At 43.4% G+C, this 24,043-nt stretch overlaps 1 protein-coding gene across 2 annotated transcripts in view; it reads left to right on the top strand.

Annotated features, from left to right (window-relative positions):
• Positions 1-24,043, top strand: part of anks1b (ankyrin repeat and sterile alpha motif domain containing 1B) — a gene marked incomplete at its 5' end in the record, with an annotated part of 585,526 nt that overhangs the window by 285,903 nt on the left and 275,580 nt on the right. For both annotated transcript variants that reach the window (XM_083655335.1, XM_083655334.1), the window contains one exon: positions 3,460-3,616. In XM_083655335.1, the coding sequence (XP_083511461.1) occupies positions 3,460-3,616 (157 nt within the window). The remainder of the gene's footprint in view (positions 1-3,459; positions 3,617-24,043) is intronic.

The following is a 24,043-nucleotide window of genomic DNA, read 5'->3' as shown; positions in this document are numbered from 1 at the left end:
GGCAGAGGCGATGTTCTCTCTTCTTGGAAGCTCTAATAATATAAAACGTAGCAGTTACTGTATGTTACACGTGGCTAACGTTAGCTAGCTTCTGACATGTTTTTCTAGAATTCATTAGATCGTTAAATGCTCCCGTAATCTAGCTAGCTAACGTTACCTCGCTAACCCCCACACAGCCGATGAGGAAAAGTCATTCATTTATCGAATGTCTTTCTTACCAAACACAATTACGCTAGTTTCTGAGATAATATATAGGCATATACCTGTGAATAACATATTCTTACCTGGAAATCACACATCGATCCGTAGGCCAGCTCTGAGTCTGTTTACATTTCGGGCGGAGGGGGGCTTGGTTGGTTGTAGCTGGTTGTAACCATTTGCGTGCTAGCAGTACTGAAATGAAAAGTGTTAGCTCGCTTGCTAACAACAAAGGTCGCAGAGCGATGACGCCATCTGCTGCACTGCGCATGTGCTCTGTGCACAAAGCTGGTTGGATGAAGGTTGCGTAATGGAGCGGTCTATCGGGGGGGGGGCCCAACAACCGCAGGAAATCGTTTAGCACAGGCGGGGGACCAGACCATAGTGACTGAGAACAGGTCTGAGAGCAGGTCACGTGGGGGATGGGTTTACCCAGGCTACCTTTACAGTATCTTCACTGGCTTGATGATCATAACGCAATGTTTTTTTGCAATGTTGACAGTGTGTGTTTTTTCTAGCGCATTGATTAAATCATGAAAGTATTGCAAGTATGCAGTTTATATTGAATGAAAGTGACGCAAATATATCACATACATAAACAGGATGAACAACACAACACACTAAGTTCAGGGTTAGGCCGTGGCCACACTGATCCATGGTGTGTGTCCATCTGCGTTCATTTCTCTGTTCACTTCCATTCCTTTTCAAAGACAGCTGTCCGTCTGTCCGTGGAGCACTGATGTCTCCAGCAAATTTGCATACTGTACATTTTGGTGGACAGAAAGTTCAAGGGGGCTACACTTTTTCTGGATGGACGTATGGGATGGACGGTTTCGTCATCATCAGCGGAAATACTGGAAACAGAGTCGCCGCAATAACGGTTGTCTGCATCTCCGTAAAAACGTTAGAGCCACAATATTGTTCTAATATCAATAACTAGCCAACATATATCAAAGGTGGTGGGCTTTAAAGAGCGTGACTCAAATAACTTAAAAGTTATTATGGGCAGTGTTTTGAGCCTGGCGAACACTTAGTTAGCAAACATAGCTCACAGCTCACCACTATTAGCTAATGCCAATACTGTACAAAAACAACGCAACCGACATTAATCTATCCGTTTTATAATTCTGTCCATTTTCTGACGGATCAGTGTGGCCAAGGCCTTAGGGTTAGTATGTTTTTTGTGTGTGGAGATTTTCAAACACAATATTATTTACGGTATTTCCATCTGTTAGGCTGTTGGACAAGGACATAAAGGACATTGTAAAATGCCCCCCCCCCCCCCCCCCCCCCAGACAAAAAAGAAAAACCTCTTCAGGAATATGACCATATAGACTGTATAATGAATATGGATGTAGCCACCGTGACGTCACCCATTGGTTTTTGGACTCGCGTTTTGAAGCCTCGAGGTTGGCATTTTTGCCATCGCCATCTTGGTTATTTGGAGCCAGAAGTAAAATTTGGATGATAAAAGCGGGGCCTGCTGCTTGGTTTGTGATCAGCAAGCTGGGCGATCACTGGACAGTTGACCTGTCAATCACTCCCCAAAACAAGTAGGGTAATTTTCCTATTGACTTCCATACAATCAGACTTCTTTTTGCATTTGCAGGCCATTCGAAAAAAATGCAGGTTTAAGACACTTTCACATTGGCTTCACAATGCGGAAGTGGGTTTGCACGTGAGTAGACTCAGCTCTCAGTCTTAATCCGTTTCACTACTGTAAGACTGAGAATATTACTATTTAAATCTTTTCATAACGTTAGGTGGTGCTGTTGGAAGCCTTGCATCGGAGAACCAATCATGAGTGTTGTGGGCGGGCCTGCTTTCTGGGGGCAGTGACGCTCATGCAGAACCAGTGTCTCGCAAAACATCGCCACGTTTGCGGAGCAACATATTAATCACTTAGAAACAAACATAACCTGTTAATAGGACGTGTTTCATCCGGCCCTGGCGGCTAGAGGTATTTCCCCCAGCGATAAGCCCGACTCCCGAGGCTAACGTTACAGAGCCTGCTGATGACCTCACAGCGCTTCACAGTCACAAGCGGACCACTTCCGGGTAGGAAAAATGATTGTAAAATAAACAACAGGTATAAACTCTCTTTGCAGTACATCAGTGTCTTGCTCTATATTGGAACTATGAAACATTGCATTGCCGCTACCAAATAAAATTCTAATAATAAATGTAGGCGTGTCTGCTGCCGGCCGTTCTTGCCGTGCTCTGAACCAGATTTGGAACAGTAAATTCCCAGACGTTTGGTGGTTAGGTGGCGCTGTTGGCGCCGCTCACCAAATGTCTGGAAACCGAGACTAGCACGTGAGCTACCCCTTGAAATTAGACAAACTTGTGGTGTTGATTAATTTTCTTCTTACTACAGAAAACCACAGAAAACCCTTAAAAAAATGGCTGCTAATTTTCGTTTTCAGTATGCAACTCATCACAAGCGTGTCCTCTGACTTGCAAATTTCTTGCCAGTTCCGACACTTTTAGAGCAGCTTAACAGAGTTCCACAGCAAAGTCAAGCTCATTTGGTTGCAGTAACAAAACGAACAAAATGCCAAAATACTGACGACAAGATCAATGAGAAGATATCAAACCAAAAATTAAACACTCTTTTACCCACCTTTCTTTTCGTTGTGTGCTTTGAAGATTGCCATAAATCTTTCATGATGATAAAAAAGTGTGTAGAAACAGTTTCAACAATGCCCTCGGGGTGAACTGAGAGCTCACTGATCTGAGGCGTTTGTTTTTAATGATGGGGCACCTCTGCCTCTGGGTACTGTAGACACTGCTTTGCCAAACTCTTGAAATTCCACATCGAATGATTTATTTATCAGCTGTTTTTTATTTTGTTTATTTATGGGCTCCATTTTTTATTGCTTTTGTGACTCAGCCCTCATTATTTTTCATAAAATCAAATCCATTTGTGTCTTGTCGAAGTTTGACAGTTTGATAGACAGTTCACTTTGCTTTCTAAACACTGCTGTAACATTACTGGTCAACCCACTGGAAAGTGAACAGAGATAATGTGGTTCAGTATCATTACAATACATTATACAATGTAATATGGGTCTGTTTGGTTAGGTGTTCAATTCCCACTAGAGCCATTCGCCTTAAAACAACAAAACAACAACACCACTTTGGATAAAAACAGCCACCAAATTCTATGCGCTCTGTTGAATAAATTGGCCTCACCTTTCACCCTCTCACTCTTTCTTCTTTCTGTCTATCGCTCCATCCCTCTCTCTCCCTCTCTCCCAGGACTCAAAGCGTTCGGGGGAGATCGTCACCTCTCCGTCGCTGGACGTTTTCCTGCCGGAGGACGAGGACAACCCCTACGAGTCGGTGACCACCGCCGTCACGCGCAAACCCTGCTCGCTTGACATCAGCCACCGGCTCAACGCCTGCCCTCGCAATGGTAGGCCACACAGAAAACTCCACTCTGTTCTTCTGCAATTATAACATGTCACCTGCAGTTCATGACAAAATTCAGATATTCCACCCTCAAAAAGGTACGTTAGTAGTAGTTACAGTTATCATTTTTCCAGATGCCTTCAATCTGGGTAAAAAAGTGGCACATTCTCTGACACAGTGATTACTGACAACAAAAAAAGGTATTAGCAATGTGAACAAGCAATGTGAGCAACAAGTACATGCATGCCATGTTTTTTTATCGAGCGTGTACACCGCGCAATATTTCTAGTTCCAAGAATTGGCCAGATTAATAACAGATTTTTAATTGTTGTACTTCTCAGATTTTCTTTCTTTCTGGATAATCTTATAAATTATCGAGTTAGGCTGAATGATCTCCCAGAGAACGTATCTTTTCTTTGCTCTGCTCAGGCGTCCATGTTGTACAGTACAAGTACTTGTACTGCCTTTCGCTGGTGCGCATATTGCCAAGTATTTCTTTAGTATTTTCATCTTCACGCAGCATGAAATCTGGCAACACTAACTGGCACAAAAGAACAATGACACCTGCTATCTTGAGGCTCTTTTCTTTTTCTTGTGGATTTTTCTGTTCTGATATCGCTGCATTCAGGCAGCCAATTGATTTAATTCAGCCCGGCTGATGGAAAAGCATCTAATTCACACTTATAGAAGTTTGTTTCTAACAGAGCCTGGGATACATAACTAAAATCACTAACTATTCAGTGCTTGATTCTCGATTCAGGTCACTTTTCCACCGCATCACACCATCTTCAAAGAGTTAATGTAAAGTAACAGGGGTCGGTATCCAAACTATATCGGAGGTTTTTTAGGCTTCCTATAGTGACCTGCCAGTAGACAGACTATGGAGGTGTGCCAGTCCAGGTTTAGAACCTGATTTTGACTGGGAGCTTGTTTGGGCAAACATTAAAGGAGAATTCTTTTTTTTTTTTTTTACAACCTGGACCTTATTTCCAGCTGGATTTATGTTTTACAAGTCACCCTGAATAAAACATTCAGAAAAAAAGCAGAACGGCCTGGAAGAGGCCGTAGGGGCACCTGCTAAGCATGCATGCATTTATTTATTTTCAGAAATGTCTGTTCAGGGTGACTTGTAAAACATAAATCCAGCTGGAAATAAGGTCCAGGTTCCCACAAGCCGGCCTACCAGCAAATCCATTTGAATGATGTACAGAGAACTTATCTCACTAAGCTCCACTGCATGAAATTGATAGATGATCCCTTGTGTAGTTTATGCTAGGGATGCACCGATCGATCGGCACGTGACCGGAAATGGCCGATTTTCACGTGATCGGCCTCGATCGGTGATCTGCGCCGGTCACTCTAAATAGCCGATTCTGTGAGCCGATTTTCACATGACGTGCGCGCACCCCAAAGCACCGAGACAGGCACCCAGCTACCACACGACACACGCCAGCATACCTTCCTCGTTGTGGATTTTTTTCACCGTCAGTGAAGTAGACAAATCTCGCAGTTTGTCACACATGCAAGTCGAAAATAAGCCGTGGAGACAGAGGTGCAGCCGAGTCCCGCTCGGCTGGAGTCCAGTCTGAACGGCTCGCTTCACCTCACTGGCCCCCCTCTCTCTGCTCTCTCTCCCCGGGAAGCAGTGCTGCTGCACCCGGCCACAGCGCACAGCCGGCTTGGCGAGGTGAACGCGAGCATTGTGTCCAGTATAACCATTCCCCGACCTGCCTTTTCCATCCCACATCAGCGCTGCTGCCTCAGCCTGTCAAGTCATGTTGTAACGTTGATACAGGAGAGACTATTTGTTTCGTATTGCAAATAGAACGACATGAGAACGACGGACATAATAATAAAAATGCATCGGACTCACAAGTGTGCAAGGATTTCTGTGCGTGACGATATTTTTTCGGATGGCAGATAAAAATATGCATACCAAACTTCGGACTGTGTGTAAACTCCGCCTGATATTCAGACTGAAGATCGTTACTGTAACTCATAAACTCATTTCCCCTCTACTCAAGAGGACTGGTCTGGAGCCAGTCTATAAACTCCTTGTCCATGGATCATTTTGATGTTCTGTTGCACCTGTTTTCTTTTGGAAAAGTAAATGCATGATAGCTGTGGGATATAGGCTATTGGATTTAATTAAATTTTTGTATTCATTGTATTTGCACAAAAAAGCTCTGTCCAGTAGCCTAACCTGGAACACTTTTATTTTGAGATGTGTTTGAGTGAGATGGTCCTACTTCATGCAAATGATAAGAATTGTTTATTTGTTTATTTGGATCCCCATTAGATGTAAGAATTGTTCTATGAATCTTAATTTTCAAACAAAGTTACAAAAACGTTTGTGTAAGCTGTCAATTGTTGTTTTTCGAAGAAAAAAAATCGGAATCGGCAAAAATCGGTATCGGCAAGTCAGACTATTCAAAAATCGGAAATCGGAATCGTCCAAGAAAATGGCAATCGGTGCATCCCTAGTTTATGCACTATGAAAGGCCCGGGCACTTTCCTTCATATGATGTGGAACTGTCCACCTGTTTCGCACTTCTGGATTAAGATGGCTACTAAATTGTCTGACTTAGTATCAGTAACTGTCCCAGTGACTGTACCTATTATTAGTGTGAGTATAGTCATTTATCTACAGATGTCCCCACCAGAAGTAATGGAGCTGGTGAGTCTGCTAACATTCCTTATCAGGTGCCTTTCGAAGTGAAGTGATTTTATAGAACCTCTACATTTTCCGTGTGTGTGTGTGTTAGGAGCATAATACTTTTTCTAATCACACTGAGTGCTGGTGACCAGCGGTGGTGGTGCCTGTTGTGAGTGTGTGTCGTTGTTTCTGGGGTGTGGGTGTGGTGTGGGGCTGATTTTCTCTTCTTTTGTATTGTGCTGCTTGTTTGATACCCTGATTTTGGTTTATTTTGGATTTTTGTGGGTGAGTGGGATTTTTTTGGTCTTTTGGAGTTGGTGTAAACCGAGTTGTTTTGTTTGGTTGTATGTTAATTACTTGATTTCCGGTGTGTATTTCTGTTGATGTTGCATGTCAATAAACATTTGGTTACGAAGAAAAACAGAGTTAATGTCAAGTAATCCTCTGCCAATCGGACGTTTCAATCAGCTCACTTTGATCCGTGGCGTAATCCACTGTAACAAACACCCACGATATGTTCTCCTCTTTCACTCAGCTCCCATAGCCATGCTACAAACTGTACTGTAGGTTGTCATGGCAACTGCTTCACCGGCTGGTGAGTCACCTGTACATTGCCATGGCAACTGCCTTGCCAGTGGACCCCTCCTGACAGGATGGGAGAGAGAGGGATCTGGCTACTGTGGAGGCTTGTGTGGTGTGTGTGTGTGTGTGTGTGTGTGTGTGTGTGTGTGTGTGTGTGTGTGTGTGTGTGTGTGTGTGTGTGTGTGTGTGTGTGTGTGTGTGTGTGTGTGTGTGTGTGTGTGTGTGTGTGTGTGTGTGTGTGTGTCGGCCCACGTTTGGCTATTGTATCTACTGTACTCTGTGATTGGCTGTGGGATGGAGGAGAGTTGCACTGACGATACACATGGAGAGTTTGTGTGCGTGCGTGTCTGTGTGTGCATGCATGCATGCATACATACATACAATAATACAAGGTGGTTAGCTGCTTTGTGTCAGAACGTGGTTAAATGTTTTAATGAATTTACATTTTGGGCTCATGATTAGTATGAAAATAGAACTATGGAGAAAAGGGTTCTAAATGTCCATCCTCCACCTGTGACATCACTTGTTGCTGGATGTTCTGCTGGGCCTGATGACATCACAGGTGGCAGCTCCATTTCAGCATCTCAGTGGCCAGCTGTTTGACAAAAAACAGCCTAGATGCAGCTACAGCACAGTATGTGTCATTTAAAAACTTAGTTTTTAACTTAACTAAATTGCTCCACTGACGTAAGTGAGCAGAGTGGGTGTTGTGTTTGTTCTCGTCTCTCTTGATGGCTGTTACCTTGTTACCTTGACAGAGCACAAGAAAATGCAAATTTGTTATTTATTTGTTTATTTGGACGGCACAGTGCAAAATTAATGAACACAGAAACCATAGAACAGATAATAAAACCTGGAACATAGTAAAAGTGTAAAAATTGCCAGATTTAGCACAAGGCTAATTTCCATCCGTTGTCCCCATAAAACATAAAACACAATAAACATAAAATGTAAAACATAATAAAACATACATAAAACATAGGTAGCGGCAGTACACTCTAAATGAGAGACATACTGAAAACACATACAAAAGAGAGAGTGACAGAATGTAAAAAAGACATGGGGAGAGAGAGAGAGAGAGAGAGAGAGAGCGAGAGAGAGAGAGAGGAGAACAGTTGAGTTTTGTTGTCCCCGCTTATCCATACATTTCCAATCAAACAGAGGGGTGGGTATCATTTAAACAATTATCATAGTAGTAGTGGGCCAATCACATGTTGCATTAAATCAAAGAAACGCTTGCGGTGATTGGCTGAGATCTGCCTACAAAAAAACAATCGATTGCGGGTTTAGTTTGACTGGAGCAGTTTCGATGCTACTTGGTACTGTTTTATTTTGTGTACCGATACCCAGGCCTAAGTATTACAGGCTGCAGGTGCTGTCTTGCTGCAGAGGGAGAGACAGTAGTGAAAGGAGAGAGAGAGAGAGAGAGAGAGAGAGAGAGAGAGAGAGAGAGGAGGAGCAGATGATATATTCTGTCAGTGAAGTAGCAGGGTGGTCTCAGGCTAAGTCAGCTACAGTACATGAGTGTGAATTGGTGACGCAGCGGGAGGGAACATCCTGGATTCCTGCTTTGAGTCCAGGCACATGTGGGGCCTAATTGGACATGGCTGTGAGTCAGCCTCTCTGCCTGTGTCTCTGACAGGAAGGAAATGGAGAAGGAAAGATGGGGGAAAGGGAGATAGAAGCCCGTGAGAGAGAAGAGAAGGAGAGGGAAAGAGCTGAGAGTTGGTGCATTGCAAAATATGCCACTCGATAATTCGCTCGGTCTAGTAGTATTGTGTGTTAAAGTTTTATTTCTTTCAGCACATGTCAACACATCTGCCAGTAGGGTGGGCTAATTTGACTTTTGTCCAATTAACTCGCTTCAAGAATATGTTTGAGATTTGTTTATTAGGATAAACCCCTTGAGATTGGTCATCCCATTTTCGAGGGGGTCCCAACATACTTAAGAAGAATCATTACATAGCAACAAAAGATAGAATAACAATAATTCATAGACGACGTACAGACAACAAAGAAAGAGATAAGAAAGGGAGAAAGAGAAAAAGAAGCACACACACACACACACACACACACACACCGCACGCACACGCACACACACACACACACACACACACACACACACACACACACACACACACACACACACACACACACACACACACACACACACACACAAATCACTGAAAACATTGAAAACAGTAGATAAAGTGTCTTATCTTGCTACTGTAGCGAGATAAGATGAAACTGTAATGATCCTGGTGGGGAAATGGAGTTGTTGTAGCAGCAAGATAGTAATGCACACAGCAAGGAAAGATGGAACTGAAATAACATAGCAGATGCAGGGAAGGGAACTACTACCAATCATCAGCATTTGATGGTGCAATCCTTTGTACCATCATCCAAGGGGAGCATCCATACAGAAGCCCAATTCAAAGACTGACGTACTAACACGCAATCATAATGTAGCCTGCAAAGCCAACACGGTAAGAACATATTAAGTGGAAATGCATGAATGCATGAAAATTATAAGAAAAAATAATAATTACAGCATTATGAGTGTGTAAAATAATAATGGAAGAACATGCTCAGGCAAAAAAATCATGACTACAAAATATGCTGCTAAATTAAATATATGCAGTATGAAATAAGTAAAAAGTTGTAACTATATCTAGATATATGTAATACAAATGAGAAAGAATACGGGACTATGAACCAAATAAAATTTTGATTTTACAGCTTATACGTGTCACATCAACAGTTGTGCAGAAGGCTGTACATACAGTAGAGTATGTCTAGTGTGTCATACGTAGGGCTGGGTATCGTTCAAAAATTTTCGATATCGATACCGTTTCGATACTTGGATTTCGATACCGGTTCCTGAACGATACTTTTTTCGATACCAATTTTTAGAAAAATCCATTTGAACAAAAATAAAACTGCATTACACATTGAAATTATTTTACAAATCTTTAGTTTTCCCCCCATCATAAGTTTTGCAGCAGAAAAAAATAAAACCTACTGTATTTAACATAACTTTAAGTTCTCTAAACGTATTGCCGTCCCTACAAAAAATATTGGAGTACTACAAAGGAAAGAAATGTAAAACAAATAAATCAGTGGAATAGTTTTCAGTGCAAAACAGAGAGTTGCAAATCAGGGTTTAATGCTCACTGATGCAACAGAACTCTATTCTTGTCCAAACTGATGAGATGGCTCCACTTCATGCATGGAAGACTAGTTGAGCATTGACTAGCCTATCAATATAGCCTTAATGGCACAAAGTGAATCCCATTTATATTCAACAAACTATCATGACATCAGCGTTTGTTAACGAGTTGCTAAAAATACATAATTGGCGATAACTGCCCGCTTGCACATAACGTTAACGCTAATTAATTCAACATTAACGCTAGCGTTGCAGATCAGTGTTTAATGCTCACTGCTGCAACAGAACGTCATTCTTGTCAAATCTGACGAGACAGCTCCACTTAATGCATTCACTGACTAGCCAATCAATATAAATTAATCGCATTTACATTCAACAAACTATCATGACATCAGCGTTTGTTAACGAGTTGCTAAAAATACACAATGCCCGCTTGCGCATAACGTTACGGCGGCAATTAATTAAACGATCTAATGCTAGCTACAACTCACAGCCAGATGCATGGATTTGTCAGACTGAGGGATCTGATAACCGCTGACCCACCTCTCAATTATTTCTCTTGTCTGTGGAAACCAGTCCGTGTTGTTTCTGTTTCTTTTCCTGCTTTTCATCATCTTCGCCATATGGTACTCCAGGATAGGAGTAGCTTGAGTGGCTAACTTATTGTATACTATATCCGCACCGCACGCCTGGCTCACAACAAACACACCAGCTAAAGTGGGCGTAACGTTTCCTGCATGCCTTTACATGACAGCCAATCACCAGCCGTATTAGAGCGCGGCGTGCAAGCATGTCGCATGCTTATAGGCTCAATGACGCTGTTTTGTTTTGGTATCGAAAATTGGTATCGATTGACAAGGGAGGCTTCGATACCCCTTAGTATCGATGTTTCCATTTCGGTGCCAAGTAAGTATCGAAACTCGATACCCAGCCCTAGTCATACGGGGCTATCGTTTGCGCTGCGTTTGCGCGCCTCTTATTGCTATCTTCCCAGCGTCTTAAGCTATCTTCTGCCTCCACCATCCAGTTTTGCGCTGGGATGACACAGGTGTAGGCATGGCCAAGGCATGTCGGTGGGCCTCTAGCCTATCATGTGTCTCGCGCAAGTGTCATTTAGCGCTGTGGGGAAGATACCGTCGGTATGTGCCGAGCGCAAAGAGAGGTTTGGGCGTTGCCCGTTCCAAAATAGGCGTTCCAGTGCAATGTGTTAGAAAAAGGGGCCTTGGGTGCTCTCAATTTAACGCCAGCAGCTGGTCTTAGCGCAAACAACCCCACTACGCCAGGCGTACGCCTGAGCGCCTACAGTATTCTCCGTGCAGTGCAGGAAATCCTTGCTTGGATACTGTACATTTACGCACGGCATGGATGTCACTCTCCTCGCGCCTGCACACACTCTTCTCTCCTCGGAATGCCATGTTGATTTTCAACTATAGCCTACATTGCAGAAAAAACACACCTTGATTTAAAAATGAGAATTCGTTTGTCATGGTTTTATTAGGCTACATAATTCCCGACCATACAGGTTTGTGGTGTGAGGTAACAGTAGATTGCTTTTGAGAAAGTTGTGACTGTGTTGTGCCAAGCTGCCTCTCCCCACCCTGGCCGGCCCAAAACACCCAGGGCACCGACCCGTAGTGTCTGGCCAGTACAGTAACCTCTTTCCCTGCAATTGCACGCAGGCAAGACCAGCTTCTCCACAGCGCGGATGGCGTGACTGCAGTAAATGGTTTAACCAGAGTGGACAATTCTGACACAGGCTATTGAAATAGGCTAGAAGTAAAATCTCACACATTCCTACCCTATTAAAGAAACAAATATTTTTAGATGTGTAGGCCTATGTTATAGCCTATATGAATGAAACGTCTAATTACAGTAAGCGCACGCTTTGGGACATCACTGCGTAATTGCGCGGCGGCCCTCTCTGTCTTCCCTCTCTCGTTCTCTCTCCCCCCCCCCCCCTCTTTCTCTCTCGTTCTCTCCCCCCCCCCCCTCTCTCTCGCTCTGTTTCTCTCTTGCTCTGTCTCTCTCTCTCTCTCACCCTCTCTCTTTTCTCTCTCTGTTTCTCTGCTTGCTCTCAGCAAGAAAGAAGCTGGTGACGTGATGGCGATGATGCTGTGGCTTTTAAGGGGAGTGATCTCACCTTGTGAATCCTTTATGGGCATAAACACGCCTATGGAGGTTTGCGCTGAGATGATGTGAAGCGTAGCGGGCCGACACACTCACAATTAGGGCTTTGCGTGGCCCTATTCCAGTGCAAAACGGCCGTTGGGAAGATAGAGCCCTAAGTGTGTATATGTTCATTGCAAATAACTATTACCCTCATCAAATATATTCAGTACTAGTCGAGTGGTCTGCTACTGTATATTCTGCCTCCTTTCAAGATATTGAATGTTTCATTTCTAGAAAAAAAATCCTGAAAGATGCGAAACACTATTGGAAACTATGGAATCTTCTCGCCCCATGAGCAGAATTCTTCACTCGCTTTGAGAAGAACATGTTTTGAAGACTGAACATGAGACAGAATGACTTGTTCAGATGTTTTTGCAGCGTGAGCCTTGCCGGATATCCACCTGTCTGAAGCTGTCAGTGCTTCATTTGTGCCGGCACCTCGCGGTTTTGGACTACCTGCTTTCCGGTACCTATTTATGTGGACCCCGCATGAACGTTTTTTTGTTGTCTTTTTGTGTGTGTTGTTTTGTGTTGGTTTTGTTTGTTTGTGTGTTTTTGTGTGTCATACAATGTACCCCCAATAGTTGACTCTTCTTTCCTTTCCCCTCCCTTCCAAATTGTCTCATTGCTGAAGTAATCACTTCACATACTGTAGGAGTGAGCTGCTCTGCAGACCCTGCAGAGTGTGTTACAGCCCAAACACACCAGATGCATAGCTGAAGCAATGCCTCGTGGAGGCAACTTCACATCAACAAGAGAATTTGTTGACGTGAAGGACTGTAAGCCACATTATTATACTGTGGGCATTTCAGTGTCACATTTAGGCGGACTTCTAGCTACACCACAACACATTTGATTGCATTATTTGCTGACATTGTTTCCTTTCCTATGAAAGAATTTGTATTGAATATTGATGCGTAACTACTTTTTAACTACAGAATTTCTCTGGTAATGGTTGAAGCCATTGCAGTTTCCTTTATGTGTGATTAGGATGTCTCATAGTGTTATGCACAGTGCCGTTATATTTTTAGTCTGCTACTTGAAGGGCAGGTTTGTAAAAATGAGCACTATGTAGCCTAATGCAATACTCATATTATGATATGATATATGATGTCCCTATGTAGCCTATGCAATAATCATATTATGATAGGATATATCCCCGGTAGTGGGAGCTCTAAGGTCATAGTCCATAATTTTGTAATATCTAGACTGTTAGGCCTACTACAGTAAGTGCACTGAGCACCACCGTGTCTTCAATGTATGTTCCAGGACCTTTTCCCTCCACACCGACTTGCAGGAACACCAACCACTCTGGAACCGGAACCTTATCATTTACAAAGCAATTGTCTCTCTCTCTCTCTCTCTCTCTCCCTCCCTCCCCTTTTCCCATTGCGTATCCCCTTCTTTACTTATCCTCCTCTTATCCTCCTTCTCTTTTTGACTCTGTGAGATTGTCGACAACCTGTTAGATGCGTCGTTCCACTTTTGTCGCTGCCATATTCATACCAGATTGCATGGGAGTGTTATGCATAAGGTCTCATCACACTGCATGTCCTCTGACATGCAAACGATCATCTCTGACAGCAAGCAAATGGGATTTCCTTCTTTATGATGCAAAGCGCCCCGACTGCAGACTTATGTGCATAATCCTACTCCTCTATGAGTCCCCAGGCGGTCATATTCAACATCTTATAAGCCTAATGTACTGAATGTGTTCCTCTCTGATGGAGTTTCATTCATTTTGAATGAGAGAATCTTTTACTGCTGCATCATCTGGCTGAAGATTCATTGCTGTGCGTTGGATTTCTTCCACATCTATGTTGATTGCTGCTGTTGTCGGGTGAAAACCTTGTATCTCCCAACAGCTTTTCTGGGGTGATGAAAAACAGCCTCTCTTTATCTTTTTTTACCACCATGCATTTTTTCAGTTTATCCAATTAGCTAAACCTATCTCCACATTAATGCTGTGCCAGCGCTGGAGAACGGTCTGGCTCAACCCACCATCATTCTGGTATAGGGGGGGAACACTCCATATTTGCTTTCTTTAAACCAATCATAAGCTTCTTGGGCAGTGATAAGCGCACAGGATGTGGTGACGGTGCTCCTGCAAAATAGTGTCGGGGGGAACTTGTTTTGCAGGAACCAAATGTCTCAATCCGTGCGAAAGAAAACGGCACACAAACAGTACAAGAAAAGATGTATGTCGAGCATGTAAAACTTGCCATTTTCAGCGTGCAGGTTGCTAGCTTGGAGATTGTTGTTTCAAGGAGCGACGTGGACTTTGGAAACACAGATACCGGGAGCGGAAGGGGAGGAGGATGGACATTTTGAATCAATTTCCATAATCGAAATTCGGGAAAATTAACGATCAATTATCGATTATCGATAGCGTAATAATAATAATAATAATAATAATAATAATAATAATAATAATAATAATACTTTTTTTTTTTTTACTCTGGTCTGGTAATAACGTTGCGCGTTCTCAGCCAGCTATAATGGTGATGCCGCTGTGTAGTAAGAATATCAGACACTAGCGCTGTGGCCAGCTAAACAAATATGTTACATGACAGATTACATGATGTAACCTAGCTAGCTAGGCTACTGTACTCACATTTTGAAAGTAGGACTCAGCTCACCGGCCGCGGCTTCGAATCCAGGTTTATAAACGCGTGACATAAACCTCATCTGTCCTGATGGTGGAGTTCCATCCAGCTGCTCTCAGACGGCGCGTGGATATTATTATCGTTATTTGCCATGAGATCACTGGCGTAGCCAGACTTGGCACATTGGGTGTGCCACAGAAAGACAGGGTGTGCCAGGGGGCGAACCGGCCACCACCAAAAAAATGTTGGGCCTTTTCAAACCAGATTTAGAGGAATATTAAGATAGGACCATATTACCATAACCATCAATGTTTGCTCCTTTTCACACTCATTATTAGCAGGTAGAAGCAGTCAATTAAATTGTATTTTTTGGCAACATGTAAAACCACTTTGGTATCTCAAAAAAGACTCACCTACTTTTTCCAATGAGTGTTCTAGTCGGGAAAGAACACAAGTTTGGTTGGTATGCAGGTTCGTCTACTGCAGAGAGATCTGTAGCGTTAGTGTCCTCTGACTCTGCTGCTGCACAAACCACCAGTGGGTTTTTGGCTGCGTCCCCCCGCTGTTATTAATGTCATTGTTTCGGCTGCATCATCTTCATCATCGTCTGTCTCTCCACTGTCCACCACCAATACAGGTGCGGGAACGGGTGCACTACAAGCCGCACTTGTTGAGGGGGAGGGCAACGAGTCATCTTCTTCCTCGTCAATGCGACGTTTCTTACCTTTGTCGAAAAAGCTTAAAAGCGAGCTGTTTCATGTCTGCTTGATTTGGCGCTGCAGCTGCATTTGTTTACTGTAGACAGCGTAGCTAGTTTCCCATGATGCTCTGGGGCACAGAGGCATAGCAGTCGGACACTGACGCATGACAGGCTGTGCATGACAGCTGATGTGTTTTGCAGACAAACAAACAAAAAACTTCCCCCTTTCTTTTTGGGTGTGCCAGCTGCCTGTGTGGGTGGCACTGGCACACCCAGGTGCACCCGTAGCTACGCCATAGCATGAGATGTGTGTGAATTGAACCCTAGCTTGATAAATTTGTCCCAGTTCAGTGCTATTGACCACAAAATTTTAAATGAAACTGTGCAAGGCCTTAAACCATCTTCGTGCTGTCTCGACACCCTTCCAACAAGTTTTTTTTTAAGCGTTTATAACTGCTTGTCGTCTGACTTATTGCAAATAGTTAATTGCTCCCTTCTGACCGGCACCTTTCCTGAGTCCCTGAAAACTGCAGTTATTAAACCCTTACGAAAAAAGCGTAGTCTTGACACATCGGTAATTAGTAAGTACAGACCAATATCTAAAATAATTGAACAGTTTGTTTACCTACAACTCAATAGATTCCTAACCTCCAACGATCTCCTAGATAAACTCCAATCAGGCTTCCGCCCCCACCATAGCACTGAAACCGCGCTTACTAAAGTCGTAAATGACATTAGAATTAACTCAGACTCAGGCAAAAATTTGATTCTAGTGCTATTGGATCTTAGCGCTGCCTTTGACACTGTTGACCACTCAATATTATTAGACAGGCTAGAAAACTGGGTTGGGCTATTGGGTACGGTCCTCCAGTGGTTCAGATCCTATCTCCAAGACAGGAAGTACTTTGTTTCCATTGGCAATTACACATCTGACCTAACTAGTATGACATGTGGGGTGCCTCAAGGATCCATTATGGGGCCCGTTCTATTCTATGCCTGTCTCCACAGGGGACACTCGACACAACAGGGACAACGATGGAAATAAGTCCTGGACTTTTTCGTTTTATCCCTGACACTGCAGTATTTTGTCTCATGTATTGCATATTGTCTAATAAAATCAAATCAAATCAAATTCAACCTTTATATGCTCCCTCTAGGCCTAATTATGCACAAAAACAAAATAGCTTACCATAACTACGCAGACGACACCCAACTCTATATAAGTCTTTCCTCAGGGGAATATGCTCCCTTAGACTCACTCTGTCAGTGCATTGACCAAATAAATGACTGGATGCGCCAGAATTTGCTCCAGCTAAACAAAGACAAAACAGAGGTGATTGTCTTCGGTCCCAAAGAACAAAGGCTTAAAATCGCTGCACGCCTTGAGTCTCGATCCCTGAAGCCAAAGGATCAAGTTAAAGATCTTGACGTTATTATTGATTCCGATCTCAATTTCAACTCCCACATTAAGTCAATCATAAAATCAGCTTTCTATCATCTTAAAAATATAGCAAGAATTAGGGGCTACATGTCCAGACAGGATCTAGAAAAACGAATTCACGCCTTCATCTACAGTAGGTTAGACCAGGGATACTCAACTTGCTTTGCCCGGGGGCCACTTTCGTGAAATGATAGAAGGCCAGTGGCCAGTTAATAAACAATCAATATACATTTTTCTGTAGCGGATTGTAGGTGTCAGACGGAGTTTAGTCTGACAATGTTGTGCACACCGGATAGTTACTTAGGTTTAATTACATACATAAGTGCCTGGGTAGCGAGCAGACGGCGGTATTTGACAATTTAGCAGCTAAATCATAGATTATTGAAAGATATTCCATATTCCAGACTGAAATGCTATAACAGAAGTGTGAGTATTGGCCAGAATTACATGAACATTTGGAAACTTATTCAGCGGGTATCTTGCATGTTGCGTTCAGGTGCACTGTAAAAAAAAATATATATATATATATATATATATATATTTTGCAATTCCATCGCGGGCCACACGGGGGGCGCCCGCGAGCCACATGTGGCCCGCGGGCCGCCAGTTGAGTATCACTGGGTTAGACTACTGTAATAGCCTTTTCTCTGGTCTCTCCAAAAAAGAACTTAGACAACTCCAGCTCATTCAGAATGCTGCTGCTAGAGTTCTAACGAAGACTAAGAAAGCGGATCATATTACTCCAGTTCTTAAGTCCTTACACTGGTTGCCAGTGTGTCATAGAATAGATTTTAAAATACTGTTACTAGTCTACAAATCACTTAACGGCCTAGGCCCAAAATACATCGCTGAATTGCTCCCACGCTACTTGGCCCGCTCTTTTTTTTTGGCCCGCCACGGATTTGGGGGGACTCTTCTATCTACAATTAACGTTAATTTTGTGCAGCTGGTATTCTCTCTCCCCGACTCTATCACACGGGTGTCAGGTATTGCTATCTGAGGATTGATTGCTCCTGATTGGTTGGCTGAATCACCTGGTTGGGGGGTGAGCTCTGATATTTGATCCCTCCCCAGTCACTGGCTTTACACCAGCTCAGCAAGATGGACAGATCATCATCACGGCAGTGGCACACTGACAAAAGAAAGTTTAGGATGGCAAGACGAGTATTTTTTTACCGAAGTAAATTCAACAGCGGTTTGTCTCATTTGCGGACAGAGAGTGGCTGTTTTGAAAGAGTACAATATACATTGCCACTACGAAACTGATTTTCAAAGTACCTTGAGGATTTTTCAAGTTGTGAATTAAGTCAAATTTCTCTCTTGATTACAAAGGTAGAAAATACAACTGTTTTTAACTGGGTGTTTACTGATTAAATGTTTAAGCTCCCCACAAATGCAGATGTTTTTTTAAATATATATAACCAATTGCAAATTATTACAATTACCAAACAGATAAAAAGTAGATTATTATATTGAAATGTTATTTTAGATTTAGAATGTTAATTTTCTATAAAACACAATACATTTTAATGTAATTCCACAACGTTTATTTTTGGCCCTCGGCCCAGATTGAGTTTTGGCCCTTCATGGGAAATAATTTGGGCACCCCTGGTCTAGACCTCTCAGGTCAGCAGGGTCCGGCTTACTAACTGTCCCTAGGATCAAATCAAATCATGGAAAAGCCGCATTAACCCACTATGCTTCTGCTAGCTGGAACAATCTGCCTGAAGATTTACCCCAACTTTACTTACTTTTAATAATAGACTAAAGACTTTTATGTTTACCGTCGCTTTTAACTGCTGACAGATAGAAAATGTGTTTTATTCCTCTCTAAGTTTTTAACTATTTTTGCAACTACTCTGTTGTGATGCTTTTAAATGTCTATTTTATCCTCTTCTTTTATTCTCTTATTTTCTTGTGTCGCCCATCTTACTGTATGTGAAGCACTTTGAATTGCCTCTATCTGATTTTATGCAAACCCAATGCTGTGGCAAGTACGGGCAACAGAAGACGCAAGGTACCAGAAGAGGGTATGCTTGGTGTCCAAACTACAGTAGAAAGACAAAGCTGTTATGAAATGTCTATTTTATCCTCTTTTTTTATTTTCTTATGTCATCCATTTTATGTGAAGCACTTTGAACTGCATCTATGTATGAAATGTGCTATACAAATAAACTTGACTTGACTTGACTTGACTTGACTTGAATTGAATTGATTCAGGTGGGCGTTAGCAGCTAAAGGCTAGCTGAGTCCATGCTGACTGCTGCTACTTCATAGTTCATAACGTTATAAACAAATAAAATGACTTGAATTCACTCAACGATCAATTATCGATTATCAATTATTGATGAACATCCCTAATTCCGACTGAAATGGATGGCACCAATGCCAGAGCTCATACCCTCAGCCTACTTCCCTTGAGTCAGACTAGGTTTGAAATCTCTTCATAAACCCATAGAGGAGCATCATCACCTGTTTAAAGTCCTCTTTCCAGTTGCCGCTGGGTTGGACTGAATCCTTGCTATGGCTTTCCTCCACTGGTGAAGGTCCATGGCCATCACTTGGTTCATGCTGAGCGCTCTCATGTCAGGTCATCTGCCAGGTCTTCTTTAGCCAGCCAATGGGTGTTGTCCACTCTTAAGTTCACCTACATTACTTTCTTCACCCAGTCATTTGCTTCCTTCCATACAATGTGTCCATACCATGTCAGTCTGCCTCTCCTCACCACATCTGCTATGCCCTCCACTCCCATCCTCTGTCTCAGTTCTACGCTCATCTTTCTCCCCCTTTAGTGACACGCTGCACATCTACCTAATCATCCTCATCTCCGCTCTGTCCAGCTTCTCCTCATGCTCCACCCTCAGGGCCATGTCTGGCTTCCGTATATCATACAGCTTCTCACGCAGGCTGAGTGCACTTGCCCTTTCATCTTCAGGGATGGGGACTTGGGTGTTAAGAAAGGCATGAGTTCCCTGAACTTCCCTGAACCACTCCACACCCTTGCCATCACTGCCAGGTCCACCCTTCCATCGGCATTCAGCATATCTCCAAGATAGCAGAAGCTATCCACCACCTCATACATGTATGTCTCTCCGTTTACTACTAGACCTTTTTTTTTAATCTGCGACTACCTGTGGAACTCCTCTCCTACACCGATTACACTCAAATGTCTCACTTGCTGCCTGCAGGCCACCTTTTTCTCCACTGCACCGCCAATAGACCCACTTCTGCTCCTCCACTCCAGACTTCCTTACAGCCCACCTCACCACCTCTCTTGGTACCCTGTCAAATGCTTTTTCGAGGTCAACAAAGGCGTAATACAACCGCTTCCGCTTCCTGTTTCTCATGCATCTGTCGGATGACAAAAATCACATCTTTACTTTTGTCCTCACCCTCTTCTCCAACACTCTTTCCAACACTTTCATTCCATGCTCCACCAACTTTATCACCCTGAATGATCTGCATATGAGTGGATCACCCTTTCCCTTGAATTATGGTACCAGGATGCTTCTCTTCCAGGTCTTCTGGAATTTGCCCCTCAACCACGACAGTGTTGCACAGGTCAGTCATCCACTGCACACCCTGCAACACCTGCCGCCTTCAGCATCCCCGCGACCACAACAGATGATCCAGCCGTCTTTACCTCCTTCATATCTTTCATATCTTTCACCACTTCTGTCGACTGGACCGGGCAGTTCACTTGTTATCAGTTAAAAGCTGAAAACAAAAAATGAGGTTTCCAACTAACAGCGCCGTTAATGCATGTGTCAAAAAACTTATGTTGTTTTCCCAGTTTTTTACCCGCTCACGAAAACACAGCGAGTTACAGTTTGCAGCAGCACAAATGCATTGCAGATGCTCAGAGCGTTGCCAAGAGGTTAGAGCAAAAATGCTTCTTTTCTGCTATCGACCGACTCCTCCCGAGATAAACACACGCTACTGTCTCCAGCTGGTAAACACGGCGCTGCTGACGTGTGCAACATGAAACTATAGACCTGTGTGTGTGTGTGTGTGTGTGTGTGTGTGTGTGTGTGTGTGTCTGTCCGTGTGTGTGTACCGTGCTTCAGGTTCCCTCTTTTGCAGTACTTCAAAGGTCTCTCATATTGGAGACAAAATAAGTCACAGCACAGGAAGAGATACACCTTGAATTCCTCCACCAGTGCCTTTGTTCTCATCATGATTTATTGGATTGAAGATGTTTTCCCCCTCCTCTGACCTTTATATACAGTACTCATGGTATGTGACAGCTATGTATTTTGAGGCTACAATATGTTGCATTATAATTGCGATGTTTGTAAACACTGGGGTCAAATATACACTTGTTTTGGGTTGTGATGTGTCAAAAAAACACACAAAAATTTCCATCCACAAGTCATGCTTTCTACATAGTCAAAATGTAGATGGCCACTTCACTTCACCAAGGCCGATACATTAAAAACGCCACCTACTTTAGTCAGATGGTATATTTAGACTGGCCCAGTAATATGAGTCCAAATGTGATCTGGCAGCTTTTTTCATTACAATTGAGAGAAGAGATCTCGCAGAAAATTGCCAGAAATGTATTTGGACACCAAAACAATAAGCCTAAAGGTCCTTACACATCAAGAGCGATGCGAATATACGGCATGAAATTGCGATGCGAGTTTTGACCCACCTGTCAATCACAGCCACAGATGTGTATATGTCGGAAGCGAATTTCTGAAAAATCGACCGTGGTTCGAAAAAATAAACACCGCAATAATGCTCTGCGAAACTTCGCCGTTGGTAGGCACGGTTGCATTGACTGATATAGGTTTGGAAAATATTATTGACGTGCAAATTAATCGCACGAAAAAAACGCTCCCGATGTGTAAGGACCTTGAGCTGTATGATTAATTCATCACACTGACCAAATAATAATCTCCTGTCAAGTCTCCTAAAAATGTGTTTACGTTTGGTTTGAAAGTTTTATTAACAAAGGTTATTATTTGAAGGGACTTTTTGATGCCCCTGCAGGTCTCTCAGCCTGTACCATCATACCAAACCCTGCTGCTGAGTTTAAGCCCTCATGTCTGTTCTCTTCAAGTCCAGAGTTTTGCAGGAGACAACTCTAGTCTGGCAGCCACTGAACTTGCACACAGGCTGCATAATCATGGTGTCTGTTAAATACCTCATATTTAATCACCATGTTGATTAGGGGTATGCGTCCTCGTCGCTGCACTAGCGCCTCCTCTGGCCTGTCGGGGCGCCTGTTCGGGGCGGAAGGGAACTGGTGGGAATAGCGTGATCCTCCCACATGCTACGTCCTGCCGGTGAAGCGCCCCACTGTCAGGTGAAAAGAAGCGGCAGGCAACTGCACATGTGTCGGAGGAAGCAGGGTGCTAGTCTACAGCTCTCCCCAGATTGGCTGAGGGTGGCGCAGCGACCGAGGCAGCAGGGGGAAATTGGCCAAGTACAATTGGAGAGAAAATGGTGGAAGAAATCAGATTTTTTTCCCCCGCCATGTTGATTTTCATTGGCTCCCACCTGGACTATCGCTGAGAATGAGGCAGCGGTGAGGTGGCCCTGTCACAGTAACCACAGCCCCACTAAATCTAATGATCCAGCCACAGGTTTGTGCACCACAACACTGTTACAGGCCTGGGCCCACTTGCACAAAGCACCATAGGTTAAGATTTCCCTTAGAGTCTGAGTTAAGGTGTTCATAAAATAGAATCGGCTGCAAAAAAACACCCTTAAATCTTCTCCATAAGGTTAAACATTTTAAGGAAAACATAAGCACAATATTTAAGGGTGTTTTGTGCAGCCGATTCTATTTTATGAACACCTTAACTCTGACTCTAAGGCAGGGGTGTCAGACTCATATTAGGTAGAGGGCCGGATTTGTTCAACTGAGACCTCATGGGGGCCGGATTTTTTTTTTACTAAAATCAATTCGACTCATTTACCCATTTACTTCACAAAAGAAATACTGCTCTTTCCATTTCTCTTGAAACTGCCTGCATTCCGTGTCAACCTTTCTCTTTTTCGACAGCATCTTGTTCAGGGGCGGACTGGGATCATAATTCAGGCCGGGCATTAGATACCAAGCAGGCCAGGCCGATATGGGCCGACGCGCGTGCCGGCGTCAGAAAAATTTGGGCCGTTTAAAGCTCAATTTGGGCCGTTTGAAGCCAGATGTGGGCCGTTTGAAGCCCAATTTGGGTCGTTTAAAGCCAGATTTGGGCCGTTTGAAGCCCGATTTGGGCCGTTTGAAGCCCGATTTGGGCCGTTTGAAGCCCAATTTGGGCCAAGTCCAATTTTACAATGAGATGCACCCACTTTAATCCTGAATAAAGTAATAAAACCACTAGTAAACCAGTAGGCGGCGCCTGGCCTGCTGTTCAGTGAGTGGCCTGACTGCGGGCACAATTTTTTTTTTTTTTTTTTTTTTTTGCAGGCCAGGCCAGGCCAGGCCAGGCCAGGCCAGGCCACCGGGCATTTGCCCGACGTGCCCGATTATGCAGTCCGCGCCTGATCTTGTTGATTCTTTTGTTTTTTTGGTAGGTAGCTGAATGCGCGATTCAATTCCAGCGTGGCATCATGGCGGCTTTGTTTACACCTGATGACCTACTGACATACTTCCTCGTAGTGCAGGTTAATTAACTTATGAATGAACTCTTAGCTTGCTTATTAGCCACACGTAGTTCATGATAATGGGGTGCGAATTTAATAATAATAATAATATATATATATATTTTTTTTAATATTCCAAAACATCTCGCGGGCCGGATGAAACCTGCCCGTGGGCCGGATCCGGCCCGCGGGCCGGATCTCTGACATCCCTGCTCTAAGGGAAATCTTAACCTAAGGTGCTTTGTGCTCTGAGCCTTTTCGTCTCGTACTCTCTATATGAACTTTCTCTATGGGTGAAGCCATGATGTCTGATGTCTCGCCCCATTTAGCCCACTTTGCTGGGTGCTGGAGGCTGAGTGGGTAATGGCAGCAAGTAGTAACTCCAGGGCTTTGCCATTAAAAGAGTTGAGGCCCATTGACTTGTCGAGAGAGGCAATAGACTCAACTATTTGACAGTCAAAGTGAAGTCGGCGTTTAGAATGGGGCACATGTGCATGCGCGAACGCACACACAC

The sequence above is a fragment of the Poromitra crassiceps genome (genome assembly GCF_964638095.1).
Source record: "Poromitra crassiceps genome assembly, chromosome: 2".
NCBI lineage: Eukaryota > Metazoa > Chordata > Actinopteri > Beryciformes > Melamphaidae > Poromitra > Poromitra crassiceps.
This window is presented reverse-complemented; position numbering and strand designations above follow the sequence as displayed.